The following is a 20,746-nucleotide window of genomic DNA, read 5'->3' as shown; positions in this document are numbered from 1 at the left end:
TGTCCCTGTACTCTTTTAGCTTCTTCTGCATAGCTTATGTTGTTTGTTGCTTTTACATTTCCTGATTCCACAGCCCCCATATTTCACCTTGTGGTTTCCACCACAGTTACAACATTTCTCTTGTGTATTTTCTCCGCATTCTTCGATTCTATGTTCACCTCCACATTTGGGACACCTCTGCTTTCCTTTACACACCGCTGCAATGTGACCATATCTCTGACATCTGTAACATCGAAGTGGGGGAGGAATATAGAGTCTGACCGGAAAACTCATGCAGGAAGTGTGGACGCCTGAAACTCTAATAGCACAGACATGCTGTTAATCCAAAGTCTTCGTCAACAGGAATGCCCGTTATAACTCCCCGTAACACCCGGTTCTCTCCGAGTACCCTTCTTTCACATATCCTTTGTTTGCAAATATTTTCGATATGTAATACTTTATTTTTTTGCTCTTCCGTTTTACAGATTACTAACAAGTTTCCATCTCTCAGGATTTTAGCCATTTCCACTTCCCCTACCTTCTTTTTTAATTCCCGTGACAGCAAGATTGGGCTTAAACTGATGTGCTCATCTTCCTTTTTTAAATTTTAGAATCAGTTTGAATTCTTCCCTTGCTACTTTTTTAAGGTTAAATCTTCGCTCCTCATCTGAACTGTCTTCTCTCCACCCTCTTTTATTGCCTTGATTTATTTCCTCCCGTTTGTTTTGACCCTGTCATCGTCATCCCCCTGGCTTGCCATTCCGATCCAGTCACACACCAGTTTATGCCAACCGCCAAAAAACACTCAGATACCGCGGAAACAAACAATCAAATAAACAAAATAAGAGAAAAACAAAACAAAACCGTGTAGCTTCTTCAATTTTTTCCTCCAACTGAGTCCGTCTCATCCGCTTCCGTATCCGCCTCCAGTCCATCTACACACCCCAAACATTGTTTACGTCAGCGGCGCACTTAAATGACGACGATGGCGGGACGCTTAGTGTGGCGTCACTTTTGTTTGTAGTTCCATTAATTATCTATTCATTTGGTTTATTAAAGGTGGGGACAATAATTATTGTGGCACCATTAATTTGGGACATATTTTGGCTTTGTTTTCATCTGGGTTGTTTGTTATAGTAATCATGCTTGTGTTCATTTATTGTGATTTTTGGATAATTGATGTTTGGATGGGAGGGGCAGAGGACCTATATAAAGAGCGCTCTACCTCCCACTCGAGCAGTGTATATTGGGTTACAGAGGAGGTAACACACCTATTTTTGCTCACAACTGAATTCAATTATTTTGATTGAGACTTGTACAGGTTTTTTCTTAGAAATATCATTTTGGGACAATTTTCATATTTTTTTTGATTTTCACCTGTAAATATTTTTCACAGTATGGATCTTGGGTTGGACAAATAAAAAGGGAAACACAACATCAGTCGACTACGCCGTTATCTTTGGGTCTATTGAGGAGTTGCAGCAGAACCCCGTGACACATGTGAGAAATCCATTCATTTGACTGAAGATGGCAGCATTGTTGTTCTGTGTTAACTTCTGTTCTGTTAATGTTTGACTCTAGTTGATGCAGATAAGAGCTGACACTTGGTTTCCTGTCATTTTGTGCTCAAATCAAATGTAGCAAAATAAACAAACACAAAACAACCATGTGGATATTAACGCTCTCTCACTTGCACATGAACAAGAAGTCGGTGCCATTTCAGCATTGTGACTTTCTTTAAAAAAAATTTAACCATGCAAGAATTTATTATTTCATCTGAACGAGGAATTATTAAACTACAAGAAAATGCTATTGGTCCAGCTCAGGATATTGAATTATAATACTTTTGACCAAATTCTTGACATACAACATGGGCCAAATGTCCACCCTGTTATGGGACATTCTCATCTTTATTAATAAGTGTCTTGAATGCACAGTCATTGTGATATTTACATTTTCTAAGAACAAAAATGTCCCTCATTTGCTCAGTGAAAATATTTAAAAAAAATGTCCATATATAAGCATTATCTTGAAAAAAACATGTTCTAATTTAAGGCAAAATTTGGTTTCAACATATTTCTTTTGCAATAAAAAAAGAAATGAATTGAATTGTGCGCCATTTTTAGACAATTTGAGTTTTTCAATTCATTCACCACATTAGTTACCACAAAAACAAGCACAAATATTATTCCATTTTAATTTATTATCATAAAAATACAGGGGTAACAGGGTGGACACAGCAGTAACAGGATGGACAACATGTAACAGGGTGGACATTACATTACTTTTCTCTTGTCTTGTTCTTTTCTCTCTTCAGTTGTTCGATTTCATTCTGTAGCCTCCTTCTGCCCTGTCTGGCATTCCTCTGCCAAACAACATATTGCCTAAAACACAAGAATGTTGTTACAATTTACAATGACTAGTGGATACATGTTCTGTATACAACAATACAAGGATAGACGGTCATATAGTCACATTAAAATAAATTGTATGGCCACACACATAGTCAGGGCAAAACCATCAGATAAGACAACTTTAGATTTTACTTCTCTTATCATTAAACTATCAACTTTCGTCTAACCTTGAGGGCCCTGGTTTGGGGGTATTTTCGTTATGTGGGGGACTTTCAGGTGTTGAAGGAGGCGTTAGCTGCAAAGTTGTTGTGGATTTCTTTCTCTGTGCTCTCTTCTCTCTTTCACTGAGGTCTGACACTTTCCTTTTTCCTCCTTCCTCTCTGTCACTTCTCCACCTCTCGTTCTCTTTATTTAGGTATTGAACCTGTTTTTCAGGGTCTGCATCACGCCGTGCCCTGTAGCGCCGTTGCTTTTCTGCAGCAGACAGCGGTGCCATTCACTGACAAAAAGATGCATGTTGTTTAATCAGACATTTTGAAAGTAGGTAAAAAACAACAACAACAACAAATGTATAAAAAAATGATATAAAAAAGAAAAAATACAAACAAATGCTGGAAATAATTATTCATTAGCCTTCTTAGGTCCACCCTGTTATTATGAGTCCACCCTGTTACTGTGCAAAATGGTAACAGGGTGGACAGTAACAGGGGGGACATTTTTGGCTAAAGTTAGCCATAGCTGCTAATGGGATGAACAACATGCTAGCACGAGGTGTCCACAGAGGAGGATTTATAACATATTTATTAACCATAGTTTAATATTTGCAAAACAATATAAATTACAACAATAAAATGGAGTAACAGAATGGACGTGTTAAGCTTTGCCGAGTCAGTGAGCCATTCTAAAAGGCTAAAAAACAGTAGATTGAAGAATGATACTTACTCTGCTTCTTGTTGAAAAGTTCCCTCCAAATATCTCTGCTACTTCCTGAGGATCATGTGACTTGAGGAATAGTCAGTGGGTGTATTTAAAGGGTTATCCATCAGAGTAACGGGGGGGACGTCAAAACCGGGACATAAATCATTTTGAAATGTTAAAGCATTAAAAATGAATTCATATAAAAAAATAACATTTATTCAGAAAATTGACAAATAAGATCATACAACAATAATGAAAAAAATATATTCTTTTATTTTTATTACTTATAATTGTAAGTGTAGTTGAGCAAACATGAATGGGGACACATCACTTTGGCCTGTTTGCAATAAAATCTGATAAATTATTTTTAATTAATTCATCCTTTTTATATATTGCTATGTTTTATGGTAGAAATGATCTTACTATTTAAAATGTGATTTTCTAAATGAATATTAGCATAATTTTAAACAAAATATACCATATAATGTCATGGGGACTGAAATGGCACCAATTGTAGGAATGACCCTGTTGCTCATAGCCCATTCTGGGCCTTGTTTGCCTTTTCATTAAAAGCAAGAAAGGCAGCAAGTGTTCCCATGATTTCTTTTTCACTTGAACATTTACTGCTTCATAAATCCAACACAATGATAAGTAGACTGACCACCTTTGCTCACTTTTGTTGTATGAACATGTGATATTTCTTACCAGGTTACCTGATTAGTGAGCATATACATGTATGATTATTATGTAGATATTTCAGACGTATATAACAGAAGCAAAGTTGCAAATTCTGACTCTATCCCTACTTGGTCTTTATAAGTCACAAAAACCTGAACATTGTGTATATCTAAGGGTTTCACAATTCACCTTTTTTCCATAGTTAACTCGCGATTAATCTCTATATAAAAAATATAGTTAGAATCAAATAAACACAAAGAAAAAAATGTCTTTTATCTTTGATTTCTTCTTTCAAATAAAAAAGTGCATCGTAGACCCACTTGATATTTCTTTTTCAAAAACACAGCACATAAAATGCCACAACAATGTGGTCTTAAAACTGAAGAGGGAGTAGACAACAGACGACAAACAGAACAGGGCCTAATGACAGTTAAATGAATGAAAAACTGCAGTCATTAGACACATCAGATTCAGAACTCTGAACTCTTAGTGCTAACTTTTCTCCTATTTATTAAGCCAATTGCTAAGGTAACATTTTCAGTGGACCGTTATCAAAAAAAATTAACGCGTTCATTTTTTTAATTAATCGCATTGCGATTAATTAAAATCGCAATGCGATTTGTGAGTGTGTGTGGGAGAGTGTGTGGTTTACAAACTTCAGTTTCCTGTGTGAAAACCTGATAAAAACTACGTCAGTTTTAGTCTACGATATCTCCAGAACATTTTCACGTCTTTATCTCACTGTCGGACAAACTTGGAGCTGGTAATTTTGGTACTGTTGCTAATGGAAACACAAACAAATACATCATGTATTATACCGACCTAAACGGTTAATAACAACATACAGAAACTTTCTCAAGTAACTTTTTTTGAGTTATTTCATGCAAAAAAAAAACATTCTTGTCTTGGATGCTGCGTTTTTTTGTTTTTTTAAAATACTTTCTTCCACCACACACACACACGCACACACACATACATAGACACGCACACACGCACACACACACACACACACACACACACACACTGCTGCCTCCATCACTACGTTCAAATGTCTTATTTTGTCACTTCAGTGTTTGAAATCCTTTGTTCAGATTGACGTCAGTGACACAAAGTGACCACACGAGGCAGCAGAGGACCAGCAGCTCCTGTGTCCCCGCAGCTAAAATCACTGGTTTTCTCTATGGGCTTTGGTGTGGGAGAGTGAGTGGATGGAGCTGTTAATCTATGACCTAAAAGAGCGTAGACTTAATCTGACATAGATTGTATTAGGTGTCAGTACCTCGTCATCAACACAACAAAGTAGATTAAAGTGATATGATGTGGTTTTTATTGATGTTGAAAATGTCATTCTTCATTAAGCCACAGAAACAGAAACCACAGACACTGATGATGTTTGGAAAGTGCAAAAACCCTCTGAGTGTCATGAGTTTCCTGTCACTGTGGACACGTTCTTCACTGTCGTTCACAGAGCAGCAGGAGGACAGAGGTCATCCTGAGGTCACGCACACTCAGTTTCACCTGCATCACAGCAGAAACCACACTTCCTCATTCATGGCATAATCTGCTCATGTGTGTTTCATTTTCCCTGTGTGTGTGTGTGTGCGTAACTCTGAGTGTTGTTCTGCTCACACGCAGCAGGGGGCGCTGTTGTCAGGCAGCATGAAGAGGAGGAGGAGGAGAAGCAGTGCATGCTGGGACAGAAAGGCTCGTCAGTGAGAAGATGATGTTCTTCAGACAAAGAGTCAAACTCTTAACATCTTTATTTACTTTGTTTTCTATTGGATTGAAAACCTTGAATTTTATTTTATATTATTTTGACTTCTTTCTTTTTATTTTATATAAAGCATTTATTCATTTGTAATTGATTTTACTTTCTGTATCTTTTAATTTCACTTTCAAACATTCACTTTTTGTTATTTCTATCTCAGTGTGTGTGAACCTGTGTGTTTCAGGCTGGTTCTCAGCAGCAGGGGGCGCTCACAGCGCAGGACGGCGGCTCAGTTAATGACAGACATGTTGATTTTTTAAGTCTTTATTTATCGATGGTTTCAACAAAGAATGACTGAGACGAGCTTTGACCTCGTCCACCACTGAAGCTGCTGTCTCTTCATGTCCTACAGAGGACACAGAGACACTGAGGAACCGTGCCAGAGCAGGAACCCAGGATAAACCGGTTCAGTGAATGTGGTCCTGAAGGTGTGGAGGTGGATCAGTGAGTCAGAGGAGACGCTGTAGAAGAACAGAGTCCCAGCAGGACAGTCCACATACACTGATACTCTGTGAGAGACAGAGGACATGATGGGTGTTTGTGTCCCACAGTGACAGACAGAGTTACCATGATCATCAGAGCAGAACAGACTCCAGGACTGATCATTATATCCAAACACACAGTCATAACTGTGGCCTTTCCTCTTGATTCCTCTGTAACTCAGTGATATATAAACTCTTCCTCTCCACTCGACCTCCCAGTAACAGCGACCAGTCAGACCAGGTCTACACAGCAGCTGAGACCAGGACTCAAATCTGTCTGGATGATCAGGATACGACTGATCTTCTGTCACACGGGTCACTTTCCTGTTGTCGTCAGACAGTTTGAGTTTTCTGTTCATTGTGTTTGTGTCCAGTTCCAGTTCACATGAATCTGATGAAGACAACGAGACACAGCTGCAGTTTATTGATGATCAGCTGATATGTTGTTATTTCCTGTAAATCCATACTTACACTTCCTGAGACCAGGTTTTAACCACTGCTCTCCAGCATGGTCCATCCTGGAGGAAGAAACAGTCTGAATGAGTTTCTGTCCAACATGAGTCCAAACTGTTGTCTTAATGACGCACTCTGGTGGACACAATGATGAACTACAAGGACAGGTGTGTTTCAAAGAGAAGACGGTGTCTGCAGAACCAGAGACCACAGTTTCAGGAGGCTACGCATTAACTCAGCAGCGCCACCACGTGGACAACACAGAAGACAACTTCTGTTTATACATTTGAAACCCACCACGAGTAAACCAGCAACAAGTTGGCCCAGCACAAACCAAGTAAACAAAGAAAATAGATAAAATAGAGGGATTTCATTTGTATTTTTTACAGTGTTTCAAATCGCAGTATTGTGGGTCTAAAAAGCATAAACTTTGTATTTGAATTACGGTTGTTTGATCGCTTGCTTGAATCGAGACCTAGTTTCCAGTGCTTTCGTGGTTTTTTCAGCTGCGCGTCACAGAGGAAACACATGGCTACTTATGCAGCTGCTGCTGCGGAGGCTCGTCGCTGTTACTGCTGCTTCCAAAACTTGTGTGTTTTCACCGTTGAATGAAGAATGAAGAACAACTTGATTGTAGCTGTTAGATGACGAACATCTCGTACACAACTCACTACAAACACCACAGAATAAAGACATCTTTACTTTAGTTTGACCGTAGACTGTTTGAAGTGGACCAGGACTGTTCTGTACCCAGTACCAGGACTTCTCACATGATGCTGCTACTCTGTGCAGATGATCTGTCCAGTTCATGGTTCTGGTCGTTTCTCAGGCTGAACTACGTGACATTCACTCGTTCTCACGAGGTGTTTAAAAAGTGTCACTAATGTTTGGTTATACTCACTGACAGAGGAAAACATAATAACAGGACATCTTCAACCTGAACCTGCTGACAAGTTTGAATACTGCTGATGAACATGAAGAGGAAGGAGGAGGAGGAAGAGGAGAATACCTGAGAGTGTCCAGTCTCCAGTGAGGACTCTTCAGTCCAGCAGACAGCAGCTTCTCTCCTGAGTCTCCTGGATGATTGTAGCTCAGGTCCAGTTCTCTCAGATGGGAGGGGTTGGAGTTCAGAGCTGAGGTCAGAGAAGAACATCCTTCCTCTGAGACCAGACAACCTGACAGACTGGAGTTAAGAAGATATGATGAACTCAGTGATTCAGAAAAAAACATCTGCATCAACAAGAACCTAAAGAAGGAAAGAGTCTGAGTCAGAGTTCTGACCTGAGAGTCTCCAGAGAACAGTGAGGACTCTTCAGTCCATCACACAGCAGCTTCACTCCTGGATCCTGCAGGTCGTTGTTACTCAGGTCCACGTGTCTCAGACAAGAGGACACAGAGCTGAGCACTGAGGACAGAGCTTCACAGCTTCTCTCTGAGAGTTTACAGCCACTCATTCTGAGGAGGAGTTCAAGAAAATCTATTCACATATGTAATTAAAAAAATAATCAGGGACAGGTGAGGAGCGAGAGAAGGGTATCAAGGAGAAACTGCGAGCTTTCAGAAGGCAGTCCCCATCCTCTCCAGAAGAAGTATAAGCTTTGACTGATTTTTGAAGAGTTGGAAAGCTAAACAGAACGTGCTATATTCACCACATGATGAGAATATTTATGGGTCAATGACATGACGGCTAATTATACTGTCCAACTGCATTTTTTCTTGTTAAAAATATATTCGAGAAAAATATATTCAAAAATCATTAGGCATTTCATTTGTATTGCTACGGAAAGTGTAAAAATATCATGTGGTGTGACCGTCCAGTCATGAATCCAGTTTTGGACATTTATTTAAAATGAATCTTAATCTATTCAAATGTATTATCTGCCCTATGTGGCATAAATTCTAAAGTGTTTTGTAACCTCATGTGAAATTACAGTGATCTTGTAATGACATTTCCCTCTTATTTACGTTTATTAAGTAAACTTTGTCCGAGTATGTCCATTTTATGAAATATCATGTGGTGCGACCATGAAGAAACCACCATTTTGGAACTTTCATTTTCAAAGCCACCCCAAGACAGGAAGTTACATCACAAACAACTTTGCAGAGGACCCACAGAATCAGTTAGCAGGTTTGTAACTCTCTCTCATCTTTTAAAATAACTGCTTTTAAAATGGCTGGTAGATAGTTTCCAAATATGGATGTCATGTGGTATGATCTCAAAAACACAATAAATATTGATTTATTTTTACAAATTCATAATTTGATACCAACTTTTGTTTAGGTGTCCAATGCTATGCCTGTAAATGTTGATTGAATATGAAAATATCATGTGGTGCGACCAAATATCATGTGGTGCGACCAAATATCTTGTGGTGCGACCAAATATCATGTGGTGCGACCAAATATCATGTTGTGCGACCATTGCAGCTAGCTTTCAATGAGTTGTAGACTTATTTTAAAGGAAGTTTTGTGTTTTAATATCATTTTGATGGTTTATATATTTAAAAGGTAGTAAATTGTTATTTTATTTAAAAGATAAAATTGTGCTTTTTCTTAATTTTTCATACATTTCAGAAGCAATGCTTTATGTTAAATCCTTATTGATAACATTGGCACAAAAAAATAAAGAACAAATATTTGTAACATGTCATGTTGCCATTATGTCTTTCTAAAGTTTAAAAAAAAAATCCATTTCATTAGATGCCGCTCTCAAGCAGTGAAGACCGTGCACCACAGGCAGCGTGAACTCTGACCCTGGGTACCTTGCAAGGAGAACAGTAAGGTTTATGTAAAAGCTAAAAAAAACTTTGTATTGAAAAGCAACTTGAATTACATGAAGTTATATTGTGTGGAGGGGATTTAAAATATAATACACATTTTAATTGAAATGTCAGTCTGCTGTATCTGAAAAAAGCCAAACTGTATACACTGTAGCTTGACACAATACTAAATTTGTTTCAGCTACCAGAGAAGAAAGCAGCAGGGAAAGATTCCTTATGTAGGGAGGTATCGTGCTTTTGCAAACATGCCAAAATGAAAATATGCTCATGTTACCAGCCTGTAAAAGTTGACATGCGGAACACCACATCCAACATGGAGGAGGCCTCAACCTCACAGTCACAGAAGGGGGAAAGTGATCAGGGTTTATGTTTTGTGATTATAACATACGATGAACTTCCATATGTAGGCCAGGTTCTTGAGGTTGTGGGAGAAGATATCAGGGTCAATGCTATGCGTACAGATCCTGTTGATCAGTAGTTTAACAAAGACACATACGAAGGTTAACATATAACAAAAGAGCTTTGATGATGCATTTTGATGACAACAGTGCTTTGATACCAACTATAACAATAAATAGATAAAAAGAGTTACAGTTTTGCCTGCTGGAAGGTTTTACAGTCAGGGAGTAAGAACTTATTCACGTGAATAAAAGCTCCAGATGCCATATTCTACTATAAGAAAGATGTCATAGCAGTCATCTCTGAACCTGAGCCAACAACTTCTCGCTGTTCTAAATTGAGAAGCCAAGACTGGAACAAGTTTAAAAGTTCCTGGGGTTAAGCAAATACCTAAACCATATCTCCAACATTTATATAAGAATGAGGATGATGGTATGAATAGTTAGATGTCTTCAAGTTTGATCTGTCTGAGTTCATCTTGTTCCTTACTGATTTGTGAAATGTTTACAAAAATATACATGAATGTACCGTTCACTTCAACACAGTGTTTGTAAAAGAATGGCAATGAAAGTTAATGTGTTAACCAAAATGAAATGAAAAGTGTTGAAAAGAGATGTTTGTCTTCAATATTTAAATTAATAAAATCTGTTTTAAACAAATGATTGTCTCTTATTCTATTGATTTGTAAGAGATTTAAGCTGGTTTCATCATTTGGTGCGACCACCCATCATGTGGCGCGACCATTAATAGCAATAACTGTAGCAAAATAAAAAAAGTGATACCTTCTTTCTGTGGCAGAAACTTATTCACTGATGGGGTAAGATGAAGTTAGTGGGATTTTGTTTACATTTTCATTATTTTTATGCATTTTACAGGAAAAATTAGCACGCAAACTACATGCAAAACGGTGACCGTGACTTTAGAGGAATGAGGATTATATCAGTATGTATGACAATTCAACAGAAATCCAAATAATTAGTTTCTAGACACATCATTTTACTAAGAACTTGTGAAAAAAGGGTAAATATGTTGATTAAATAAATACATTTTTAAGATGATTGATGGTCGCACCACATGACATTTTGGAGGGAAACGACCAATTCATTTACGTGAAAAACCACCAAAATATCGTAATTCAAGATTTTAACATGTATGCATGTACACATGACATTGTAAAGCTTTGACCAATTGCAATAGAAATTCATATTTATCATATTTTTAAATTTACCTGTTAAAAAACCTTATATGTCATTGACCCACATACAGGCGAGGGTTGCTGTATAAGGACACATTTTCTGTGGAATGAACAGAGACCTTTTCTTTTCTTTTTTAGAGCGCCATGGTGGGGGCCCTCAGCCCACAGGTGGGAGAGGCTTTCCCTCACAGCTAGATATTTTATCTAGCTCAGGCCAGGGTCTTTTCTTAGAGACCCCGGCCTTGGGATCACTCTTTTTGTTTGTCCTTTTTTCTATTTCTTGCTTATGTTTGGTGTTGTTATTTGTTCAGGGAGCAGATCTTTCAATTTTCATCTTGTTAAGTTTGTTGGTACACTTACAAGTAAATAAGTATGGCTAGTGACAAATGAAAATTCATTTCCTTTAATGTCAATGGGCTGTTGAATCCAGTTAAACGTAGTAAAATCCTATCTAAAGTGAGAACAGAACAAGCCCATGTGGTTTATTTACAAGAGACCCATTTGACAGACAAGGAGCATATAAAGCTAAAGAAAAGGGGCTTTACAAATCTGTTTTTTTCTTCATACAAATCAGGGCATAGAAGAGGAGTTGCTATTCTCATTTCAAACAAGCTACATTTTGAAAAAGTATTCGAAATGGGTGATAAAGAGGGCATGTTTATTTTAAGTAAGGGGTAAGATAGATGGGAATCCAATTACCTTACTGAATGTCTATGCACCCCCAGGGAGTGACATTAGTTTCTTCCAAAAAATAACCAATATCATGGTAACTGAAACAGAAGGCCTCTTGATCTGTGGAGGGGATCTAAATATACATCTGCAGCCAAAGTTGGACTCATCTTGTGGAAAAACCCAGGATAGAAAGTCCTTCTATAAGAAAGTAAACACACTATTTGAGGAGGTGGGCTTGATTGATATATGGCGAGATTTTTTCCCTAACAGAAGGGATTACACTTACTACTCTGCTCCTCACTCTCTCTATACAAGAATAGATTATTTCATAACATTTGGGAAGGATAAAGATAAAATACATACTTGTGGAATCGGGACAATAGATCTAAGTGACCATGCACCAGTATACTTATCCGCTGATTTTGGCCTGCGATCAAAGAATAATACATGGAAATTGAATTCCAGTCTGTTGAATGATCTGTCTTTTAAGGCACAAATTAAATCAGAAATGTGTCTCTTCTTAGAATTCAATGATACTGGAGAGGTTTCACCTCCCATGTTATGGGATACTCTGAAGGCTGTTCTGAGAGGGAAAATTATAGCAATATCGTCATTTAAGAAAAAAAATAGGAATAAAAAGTTAGAGGATTTAAAAAACAAGCTAAAGGTACTAGAAGGAAAACAGAAATTAGATTTGGAACAGAATACATTGAGAGAAATTAGACACACCAGGAATGAAATTAATAATTTGGCCACACAAGAAATCGAGAAAGATTTAATGTTTCTGAAACAGAAACACTACGAAAGTGGCTCCAAATCTATGAAAGTATTGGCATGGAAATTGAAAAAATGGATAGCCGAAAATACAATTCATAAAATTAGGGATCCAAGGACAAAAGCGATAAAAAATAAACTAAATAAAATTCAGGAAGCTTTTGAAGTGTTTTACAAAACCTTATATTCTGAAGTCCCAGGTGGGAGTGTGGCCCAAATTGACAGCTTCCTGAATTCCCTAGATTTACCCACTCTCGATGAAAATCTAAATAAAATGATGACTGCGGATATAACTGAAGAAGAATTAAAAGTTGCAATTGGTAGATTTAAATTAAGCAAATCGCCAGGATCTGATGGCTACACGGCAGAGTGGTACAAGGAATTTAAAAAAGAACTAATACCTGTTTTACTTCCTACTCTGAATTGGGCTTTAAAAAATGCGCAAACGCCACCCAGCTGGAAGGAGGCAATAATTTCAGCCATACCAAAAGAAGGCAAGGATAAAGTGGAGTGTGGCTCTTTTAGGCCAATCTCTGTTCTTAATGTGGACTATAAATGATTTACTTCTGTTATGGCCAAACGATTAGAAGAATTCCTGCCGACACTGATACATAATGATCAGACAGGTTTCATACACCAACGCCAAACACAAGACAATATACCAAAGACACTACATATTATGGATCAAAGAAATCAAACTGAAGCAATTGTGATGAGCGTGGATGCTGAAAAGGCCTTTGATTCGGTTAACTGGATTTTTCTCTACAGAGTGTTGCATAGAATTGGCTTCCACGATACAATTATTAAAACCATACAGGCACTATATGACAAACCTACCGCCAGGGTCAAGGTCAATGGATATTTGTCAAATAGTTTTACCCTAGAAAGGGGCACCAGACAGGGCTGTGCATGGTCACCACTACTCTTCGCATTATATTTGGAACCACTAGCTCAGTACATCAGACAAAGAGAAGATATTAAGGGAATCATTATTAAAGGGACGGAATATAAATTGGCCTGTTATGCAGACGATATTTTGATATACCTTGCGCAACCAACTCACTCTCTGCCTAAATTGATGCAAGCATTTGAACAATATGGCCAATTATCTGGGTACAAAATCAACATGAGTAAAACCCAAATACTCTCATATAACTACTGCCCACCAAGAGAAATCAAAAGTAGCTACCCCTTGACATGGCAAACAGAGTCCTTTAAATACTTAGGCATCAACCTACCAAAAGATCTTACAAAATTATCGGAATATAACTATTCACCCATACATAAAAAAATAAAGGATGATATAGCAAGATGGAACTTAATTCCCTTCTTTAGCCTTAGTTCAAGAATTGACTCTATTAAAATGATTATATTGCCAAGAATTTTATATTTATTTCAAACATTGCCAATAGAGATTAACCAAAACCAATTTAACGAGTGGGACAAACTGCTATCCAGGTATATAGCAGTTCGCATCAAAACCTTACAGCTGGTTAAACAAAAGGGAGGATGGGGCTTGCCTTATTTTAGATATTATTATTTTGCAGTGCAGATGAGAGCAGTGGTATGCTGGTGCAACCCGTCATATACAGCTCAATGGAAAAGCATTGAGGAAAAAATGCCCTCCATCCCCATACAGGCAATTTTAGCTGATAATAACTTGCAAACCCACATAAATAACATTGATAATCCATGGGTGGCGTGGACCCTTAAAGTATGGAAAATTATTATAAAAGAACATAAACTTGAAAATGATATTTTGGCTCTTAAATGGTGTGCTTATGATTCGGATTTTAGACCTAATAAATTGGATTCTAGATTTAAGGACTGGATAGCTAACGGTATAACAGCCTTATGTAGAGTAATGAAAGATGGAAAGTTACTCAGTTTTGAAACGCTTAAAAGGACACATGTTTTAGAAAAACAAGACTTTTATAGATACCTGCAGTTACGGCATTACGTCAATACAAAGATGAAAAATCTAACAAAGATAAACACATGTCTAATTCAATTATTTACAAAAGCCTACGATTCGGAAGCTATTATTAAAACTGTGTCATGCTTATATAAGGGTCTGTCTAATGTGAAATCTCACTCTACTTCATATATTAAAATAAAATGGGAGAAGGAAGGAGGGATAAATATATCGGAGGAAGAATGGACAACAATTTGGAGGTATCAATGGAGATGTACCAGCTCACAGAAGTGGAGGGAATTTGGATGGAAACGCTTGATTAGGTACTTTATTACACCTTCTCAGAAGTCTCACTATGATGATAATTCCCCTGTCTGCTGGAGGAACTGTGGAAATCTAACTTGTACATAGTTGCTCATGTGTGTTTTTCCTTTTTTTCATTGTTTGTTTTTTTTGTCTAGGCATTTAGAGCAGACAACAGATGTGAGATGTGTGCATGTATGTTTTGCCGGATGTGAATGTCTGTTTCTGAATGTCAATAAAAAAAAATAATAATCAGAGTAGAATTGTCCATAAATCAGCTGAGCACCAACCTGAGAGTCTCCAGAGAACAGTCAGGACTCTTCAGTCCATCACACAGCAGCTTCACTCCTGGATCCTGCAGGTCATTGTTACTCAGGTCCAGTTCTCTCAGATGGGAGGGGTTTGAGTTCAGAGCTGAGGTCAGAGAAGAACATCCTTTCTCTGAGACCAGACAACCTGACAGACTGGAGTTAAGAAGATATGATGAACTCAGTGATTCAGAAAAAACATCTTCATCAACAAGAACCTAAAGAAGCAAAGAGTCTGAGTCAGAGTTCTGACCTGAGAGTCTCCAGAGAACAGTGAGGACTCTTCAGTCCACCACACAGCAACTTCACTCCTGGATCCTGCAGGTCATTGTTACTCAGGTCCATGTGTCTCAGACTAGAGGACACAGAGCTGAGGACTGAGGACAGAGCTTCACAGCTTCTCTCTGAGAGGTTACAGCCACTCAGTCTGAGGTAGAAAACAGTGATGAACAAAAGGTTAAACATGTTTGTCTTGTGCTCTTTAGAATATGTCTTATTAATATTTATATACTGATCCATGTACAGAGCTTTGTTGGAGGCTTTGACCACCGGCAGCAGCTTCAGAAGAGCCTCCTCTGAAGCAGAGTATTTCTTCAGGTCAAACTCTCCCAGATCTTTTCCTGATGACAGTAAGATGAAGACCAGAGCTGACCACTGAGCAGGAGACAGTGTCTTTGTGGACAGGCGTCCTGATGTGAGGGACTCTTGGATCTCCTCCACAAGAGAACGATGGTTCAGTTCATTCAGACAGTGGAACAGGTTGATGCTTCTCTCTGCTGACAGATTCTCACTGATCTTCTTCTTGATGTACTCAACTGTTTCCTGATTGGTCTGTGAACCACTTCCTGTTTGTGTCAGTAGACCTCTTAAGAGCTTCTGATTGGTCTCCAGTGAAAGACCCAGGAGGAAGCGGAGGGACAAGTCCAGGTGTCCATTTGGACTCAGTAAGGCCTCGTCCACAGCACTCTGGTGCATATGATTCAGTTTAGGTTTTTTTCTAAACAGTCTGGTCAACTGGCTCGTTGTTGGTTCTGACAACAGATTTGTTCCAGAGGTGATGAAGGTCAGATGAACATGAAGAGCAGCCAGAAACTCCTGAACACTCAGATGGACAAAGCAGAAGACCTTGTCCTGGTACAGGCCTCTCTCCTCTTTAAAGATCTGAGTGAAGACTCCTGAGTAAACTGAAGCTGCTGTGATATCGATGCCACACTCTGTCAGGTCTGATTCATAGAAGATCAGGTTTCCTTTCTGCAGCTGCTCAAAAGCCAGTTTCCCCAGAGACTCAATCATCTTCCTGTTCTCTGGACTCCAGTGTGGATCTGTCTCAGCTCCTCCATCATATTTGACCCTCTTCACTTTGGACTGAACCACCAGGAAGTGGATGTACATCTCAGTCAGGGTCTTGGGCAGTTCTCCTCCATCTCTGGTTTTCAGCATGTTCTCCAGAACTGTTGCAGTGATCCAGCAGAAGACTGGGATGTGGCACATGATGTGGAGGCTTCGTGATGTCTGGATGTGGGAGATGATCCTCCTGGCCTGCCCCTTATGTCTGAACCTCTTCCTGAAGTAGTCCTCCTTCTGTGGGCCCGTGAACCCTCTGACCTCTGTCACCATGTCCACACAGTCAGGAGGGATCTGATTGGCTGCTGCAGGTCGTGTGGTTATCCAGAGGCGAGCAGAGGGAAGCAGTTTCCCCCTGATGAGGTTTGTCAGCAGTACGTCCACTGAGGTGGACGCTGTGACGTCAGTCAGGATCTCAGTGTTGTGGAAGTCCAGAGGAAGTCGACACTCGTCCAGACCATCAAAGATGAAGACCACCTTAAAGTCTTCAAACCTGCAGATTCCTGCTTCTTTGGTTTCAGTGAAGAAGTGATGGATGAGTTCCACCAAACTGAACTTCTTCTCTTTCAGCACATTCAGCTCTCTGAAGGTGAAGGGAAACATGAACTGTACGTCCTGGTTGCTTTTGTCTTCAGCCCAGTCCAGAGTGAACTTCTGTGTTAGCACTGTTTTCCCAATGCCAGCCACGCCCTTTGTCATCACTCTTCTGATTGGTCCGTCTCTTCCAGCTGAGGCTTTAAAGATGTCTTCTTGTCTGATGGATGTTTCTGGTCTGTCTGGTTTCCAGGAAGCTCTTTCAATCTGTCTGACCTCATGTTCTTCATTGACCTCTCCAGTCTCTCCCTCTGTGATGTAGAGCTCTGTGAAGATCTCATTCAGAAGGGTGGGGTTTCCTGCTTTAGCCACGCCCTCAAACAAACACTGGAACTTCTTCTTCAGGTTTGATTTGAGTTCACGTCGACAAGCTGGAGCTCTGATTTCTGACAGAACACAAGAAAATAAATCAGTGAGTGGATCATTGAGAAAATAAGATGTTCTTCCTTTCACATTAAAAGTCCTCTTACTGTCAGCTAGCTTCTCCTGCTTCATCCTCCTTAAGAAGTCCCCTGTGATCTTCAGAAAGGCCTCTCTGCTGCTCCTCTGCTCCTCATCCTCCCTCTGACTCTCTGAGACTTCTGTGTGATCTGTATCCAGAACCTTGTGGATCTTCATCAGCTCGTTCTTCACAAAGCAGATGATGTTCTCCTCCAGCAGCTGGAACAGAACATGTGAAGTTTAACCTCAGATGATCAGTGACAGAGTGAAGTCCTGCAGGTCCACAGAGCAGCATCCAGACTGTCAGGACCAGGAGCCTCATGTATAAAAGAGTGCGTAGCTTTCATACTGAAAGACGGCGTACGCACAAAATCTATAAAGTACATACGCAAAGAAAATCTCAGATTTATAAGACTGTGCGTACGCCAAGTCCTGCGCACGTTTTCTTTATACATCCCATCAAAGGTGAAACTGAGCGGAGATGAATGAGGAACACACCACGCCCACCCACAAATGAATATACAAATGACTCTAAAACGCCTTCGTCCTGAAGAAAAAGGACAACTGCTGCAGCAAAGAAAGAGGGAAATAAAAGAAAAAGAAGGAAAGTGCACGATCAACTTGTCAATTTATGATGTATAAATCTGTAAAAATAGATTATTTTGATCGTTTTTTTTTTGGAATTAGTGATAAACACAAAGGAACTAAATGTCAGGGTCACAGCGACTGCTCTCATATTAATATTGATGCTTAAAAAACTGGCTGTGCATTGATAGTTGATCCTGTGCATGTTTTTTTCTGGTGTAACATGTATGTTTAGACATGACTGATCCATGTGAGCTGAATTTACAGATTATTTCAACAATCTATAAGTGTCACACGTCATCATCTACACACATTACGCACAAAATAAGCAGACAGAGTTCACGGAGTTACTCCATGTAACCATTCATTACTGTCACTGATTGTGTTGTGGATGCTGCGCCTTTCTCTTCCGATGAAAGGCGCAGCGGTGGCGGAATAACTTTTTCGTAGTTATTTCGTTATCGTGTGGATTAAAATGGGATAAAGAAAATGTTCTACTCAACGTTCAAGTCCCGTTTTCTTACAACAAATGAGTCTGTAACTTTATTATGTGTTTAAAACATTATAGACTGACATGTGTTCATGTGTTCGTCAGCAGCTGTGTTTACATCACTGTGTTACATAAAGAAAATATTCATCTGTGGAAAATTAATTTCAGTAATATGCTCAAAGTAAATAAGTGAGTCTCCCTCTCCTACACAGACACACACACACACACAGGTTTGTAGTGTGTGTGTTCGCTCACAGGATCAGTTTCGTCTTCAGTGTCCTCTCTGATGTTATCCACATATGTTCAAACGTACGTGGTGTATCAGTATTGTTTGTCACAGAAAATTCATGTTTGTCACTGTAGACACATTAATAATATTATTTTCAAACACTGTGATAAGTTTCAGAGCTTAACATTGCAGCGTCTCCACCTGACAAGAGTTTGCGGAGCTCTCGGCAAATTCTCACGGCAGCTCGAGAGTTTGCGCTGCGATGCGCAAACTTCCACGCCAAGTACATTTTTATACATGCCGTCTGTGCGTGAAAGCAAGCGTACGCCGTCTTTTTGTGCGTACGCACGGTTTATACATGAGGCCCCAGGACTCTGCTTCAGTATTAACAGTAGTACATGTTTGTACATTTACACACCTTAAATATGGAGTCCAGGTCTGCTCCATGCTGCTGGACAGACTGACCACTGAGAACCTCTGTCCTCTGCTGATCAACTCTGAGGAGAAAAGATTCAGTGTCATTTACTAAACAATCATTTGTTTCTACGAGGTTTTCAATGTGCTGCACCTACGATTCTTCTTCAGCCAAGTTCACATGACATGAGTTTGACAGGTTGAAGACAAAAGTCCCTGAAGGACAGTCTCTAGTGTTTGTTATGTGTGAAGTCTCAAAGACACAATCAGAGAGGCTTGTCCATGAGTCCCTGACCAATCACGGACTCTGACTAGATTTACTGCTGGAAACGTATTCAGAGACGAGGACAGGCTGAAGACGTTTAGTGGAGACAGAAAAACAACATTGGTCCACCAAAGAGAAGAAGAGTGTTTTTCTGGATTCAACATGTTTTGGACAAGACAGGCTCCCCCTGGTGGAGGATCATGTAAGTGTGTGTTACTATGTGTGAAATTCTTACATCAGTTCATCATGTTTTTGTCCATCCTTGAAGTTAATATAACGATCTATAGATTGGTCACTCTTCATGGACACACAGCTGGGTCCAGGTCCAGGTCCGGCAGAGTCTGGTCCCTGTTGATGGATCCTCCTACAAACACAGGACATGACATGTAAATACAACATCTGCTCTGATTGATCTCATTAATGATCTACAGTATCAGGAGACACAAGGAAAACAGGTTTGTGTCAGAAATGTGACCCAGATGGTGTCAAACACTACACTGATTAACACATTTAAGACTTCCACATCTTCAGTCAGATCACTTTACCCAAACCCAAGCACGTGAGCCAGGACTGTTCCACATTTATTCAACATTTCTTATTTTTTCATGGGTCCAGATCTGAGATTAAATGGGGACGGGTCTGTTTGGGACTTGGGTCCAGAATGTCTTAGGTCTGCATGGGTCTGGGTCTGAATTCTCAAATATTAGGTGTCTCTGGTGCTACATGGTGGATCATTTGAGTTGTTGACCTGTGAACACCTCCACCCTCCATCATCTGACCTCTGTTCTTGTTTGAAGCTCACAGGTTGATCCATGGACCAGTCACTCTTCATGGACACACAGCTGCGTCCAGGTCCAGGTCTGGCAGAGTCTGGTCCCTGTTGATGGATCCTCCTACAAACACAGGACATGACATGTAAATACAACATCTGCTGTGATTGATCTCATTAAGGTTGGACAATAACATGAAGGAAGATAACAAGGAAATCATAGCAGAAAGATTTAATGAATTCTTTGTCAATGTGGGGCCGAATCTGGTGAAGAACATTCCTGACTCACTCCTTCACTGGGACCACTTTGATAAGGACAGAGACAGAAACCCCAGCACAATGTTTCTCACCCCAGAGACGGACTGAGAGATTAGACACCTGGTCAACAAATGCGTAGCAATAACATCCACGGATGTTGATGACCTCGACATGAAGCTAATTAAGAAAGTAATAGTTGAAATCGTTTCACCTTTAACATATATCTGCAACCCGTCATTTCAAACAGGAACATTTCCCACCAAAATGAAAGTGGCGAAAGTAGTGCCATTGTTCAAGAAAGGGGACATACATGAATTTACTAATTACAGACCAGTCTCAATACTACCACAACTGTCAAAAATTCTGGAGAAACTATTTA

At 39.4% G+C, this 20,746-nt stretch overlaps 1 protein-coding gene across 2 annotated transcripts; it reads right to left on the bottom strand.

Moving 5' to 3' along the window:
- Positions 1 to 5,945: 5,945 nt before the first annotated feature.
- LOC131443386 (protein NLRC3-like) lies at positions 5,946 to 20,403 on the bottom strand. Of its 2 annotated transcripts, XM_058612983.1 has the most exons (11): positions 20,120 to 20,403; positions 19,576 to 19,704; positions 19,080 to 19,158; positions 17,387 to 17,576; positions 15,502 to 17,302; positions 15,232 to 15,405; positions 14,961 to 15,134; positions 7,914 to 8,087; positions 7,642 to 7,815; positions 6,651 to 6,697; positions 5,946 to 6,570 (listed from the first exon to the last, which is right to left on the bottom strand). In XM_058612983.1, exons 1-11 carry the CDS (start codon positions 20,266 to 20,268, stop codon positions 6,044 to 6,046), a joined length of 3,618 nt encoding a protein of 1,205 aa, XP_058468966.1. In that variant the 5' UTR covers positions 20,269 to 20,403; the 3' UTR covers positions 5,946 to 6,043. The 2 variants fall into 2 exon arrangements, with proteins under 2 accessions (XP_058468966.1, XP_058468967.1); XM_058612984.1 differs by lacking the exons at positions 19,576 to 19,704; positions 20,120 to 20,403 and adding an exon at positions 19,234 to 19,488.
- Positions 20,404 to 20,746: the final 343 nt, after the last annotated feature.

The sequence above is a fragment of the Solea solea genome, chromosome 17, assembly GCF_958295425.1.
Source record: "Solea solea chromosome 17, fSolSol10.1, whole genome shotgun sequence".
Lineage (NCBI taxonomy): Eukaryota > Metazoa > Chordata > Actinopteri > Pleuronectiformes > Soleidae > Solea > Solea solea.
This window is presented reverse-complemented; position numbering and strand designations above follow the sequence as displayed.

What these genes read in the sequence shown, in the direction of transcription:
- LOC131443386 (XM_058612983.1), bottom strand. Translation starts at nt 20,268, where the DNA reads ATGTTGTATTTACATGTCATGTCCTGTGTTTGTAGGAGGATCCATCAA. An exon ending in TGTTCTCTGGAGACTCTCAG is followed by an intron (nt 8,088 to 14,960) that starts GTTGGTGCTCAG and finishes ACTCCTCCTCAG; the next exon opens with AATGAGTGGCTGTAAACTCT. An exon ending in AAAACCTGGTCTCAGGAAGT is followed by an intron (nt 6,571 to 6,650) that starts GTAAGTATGGAT and finishes TGTCTTCATCAG; the next exon opens with ATTCATGTGAACTGGAACTG.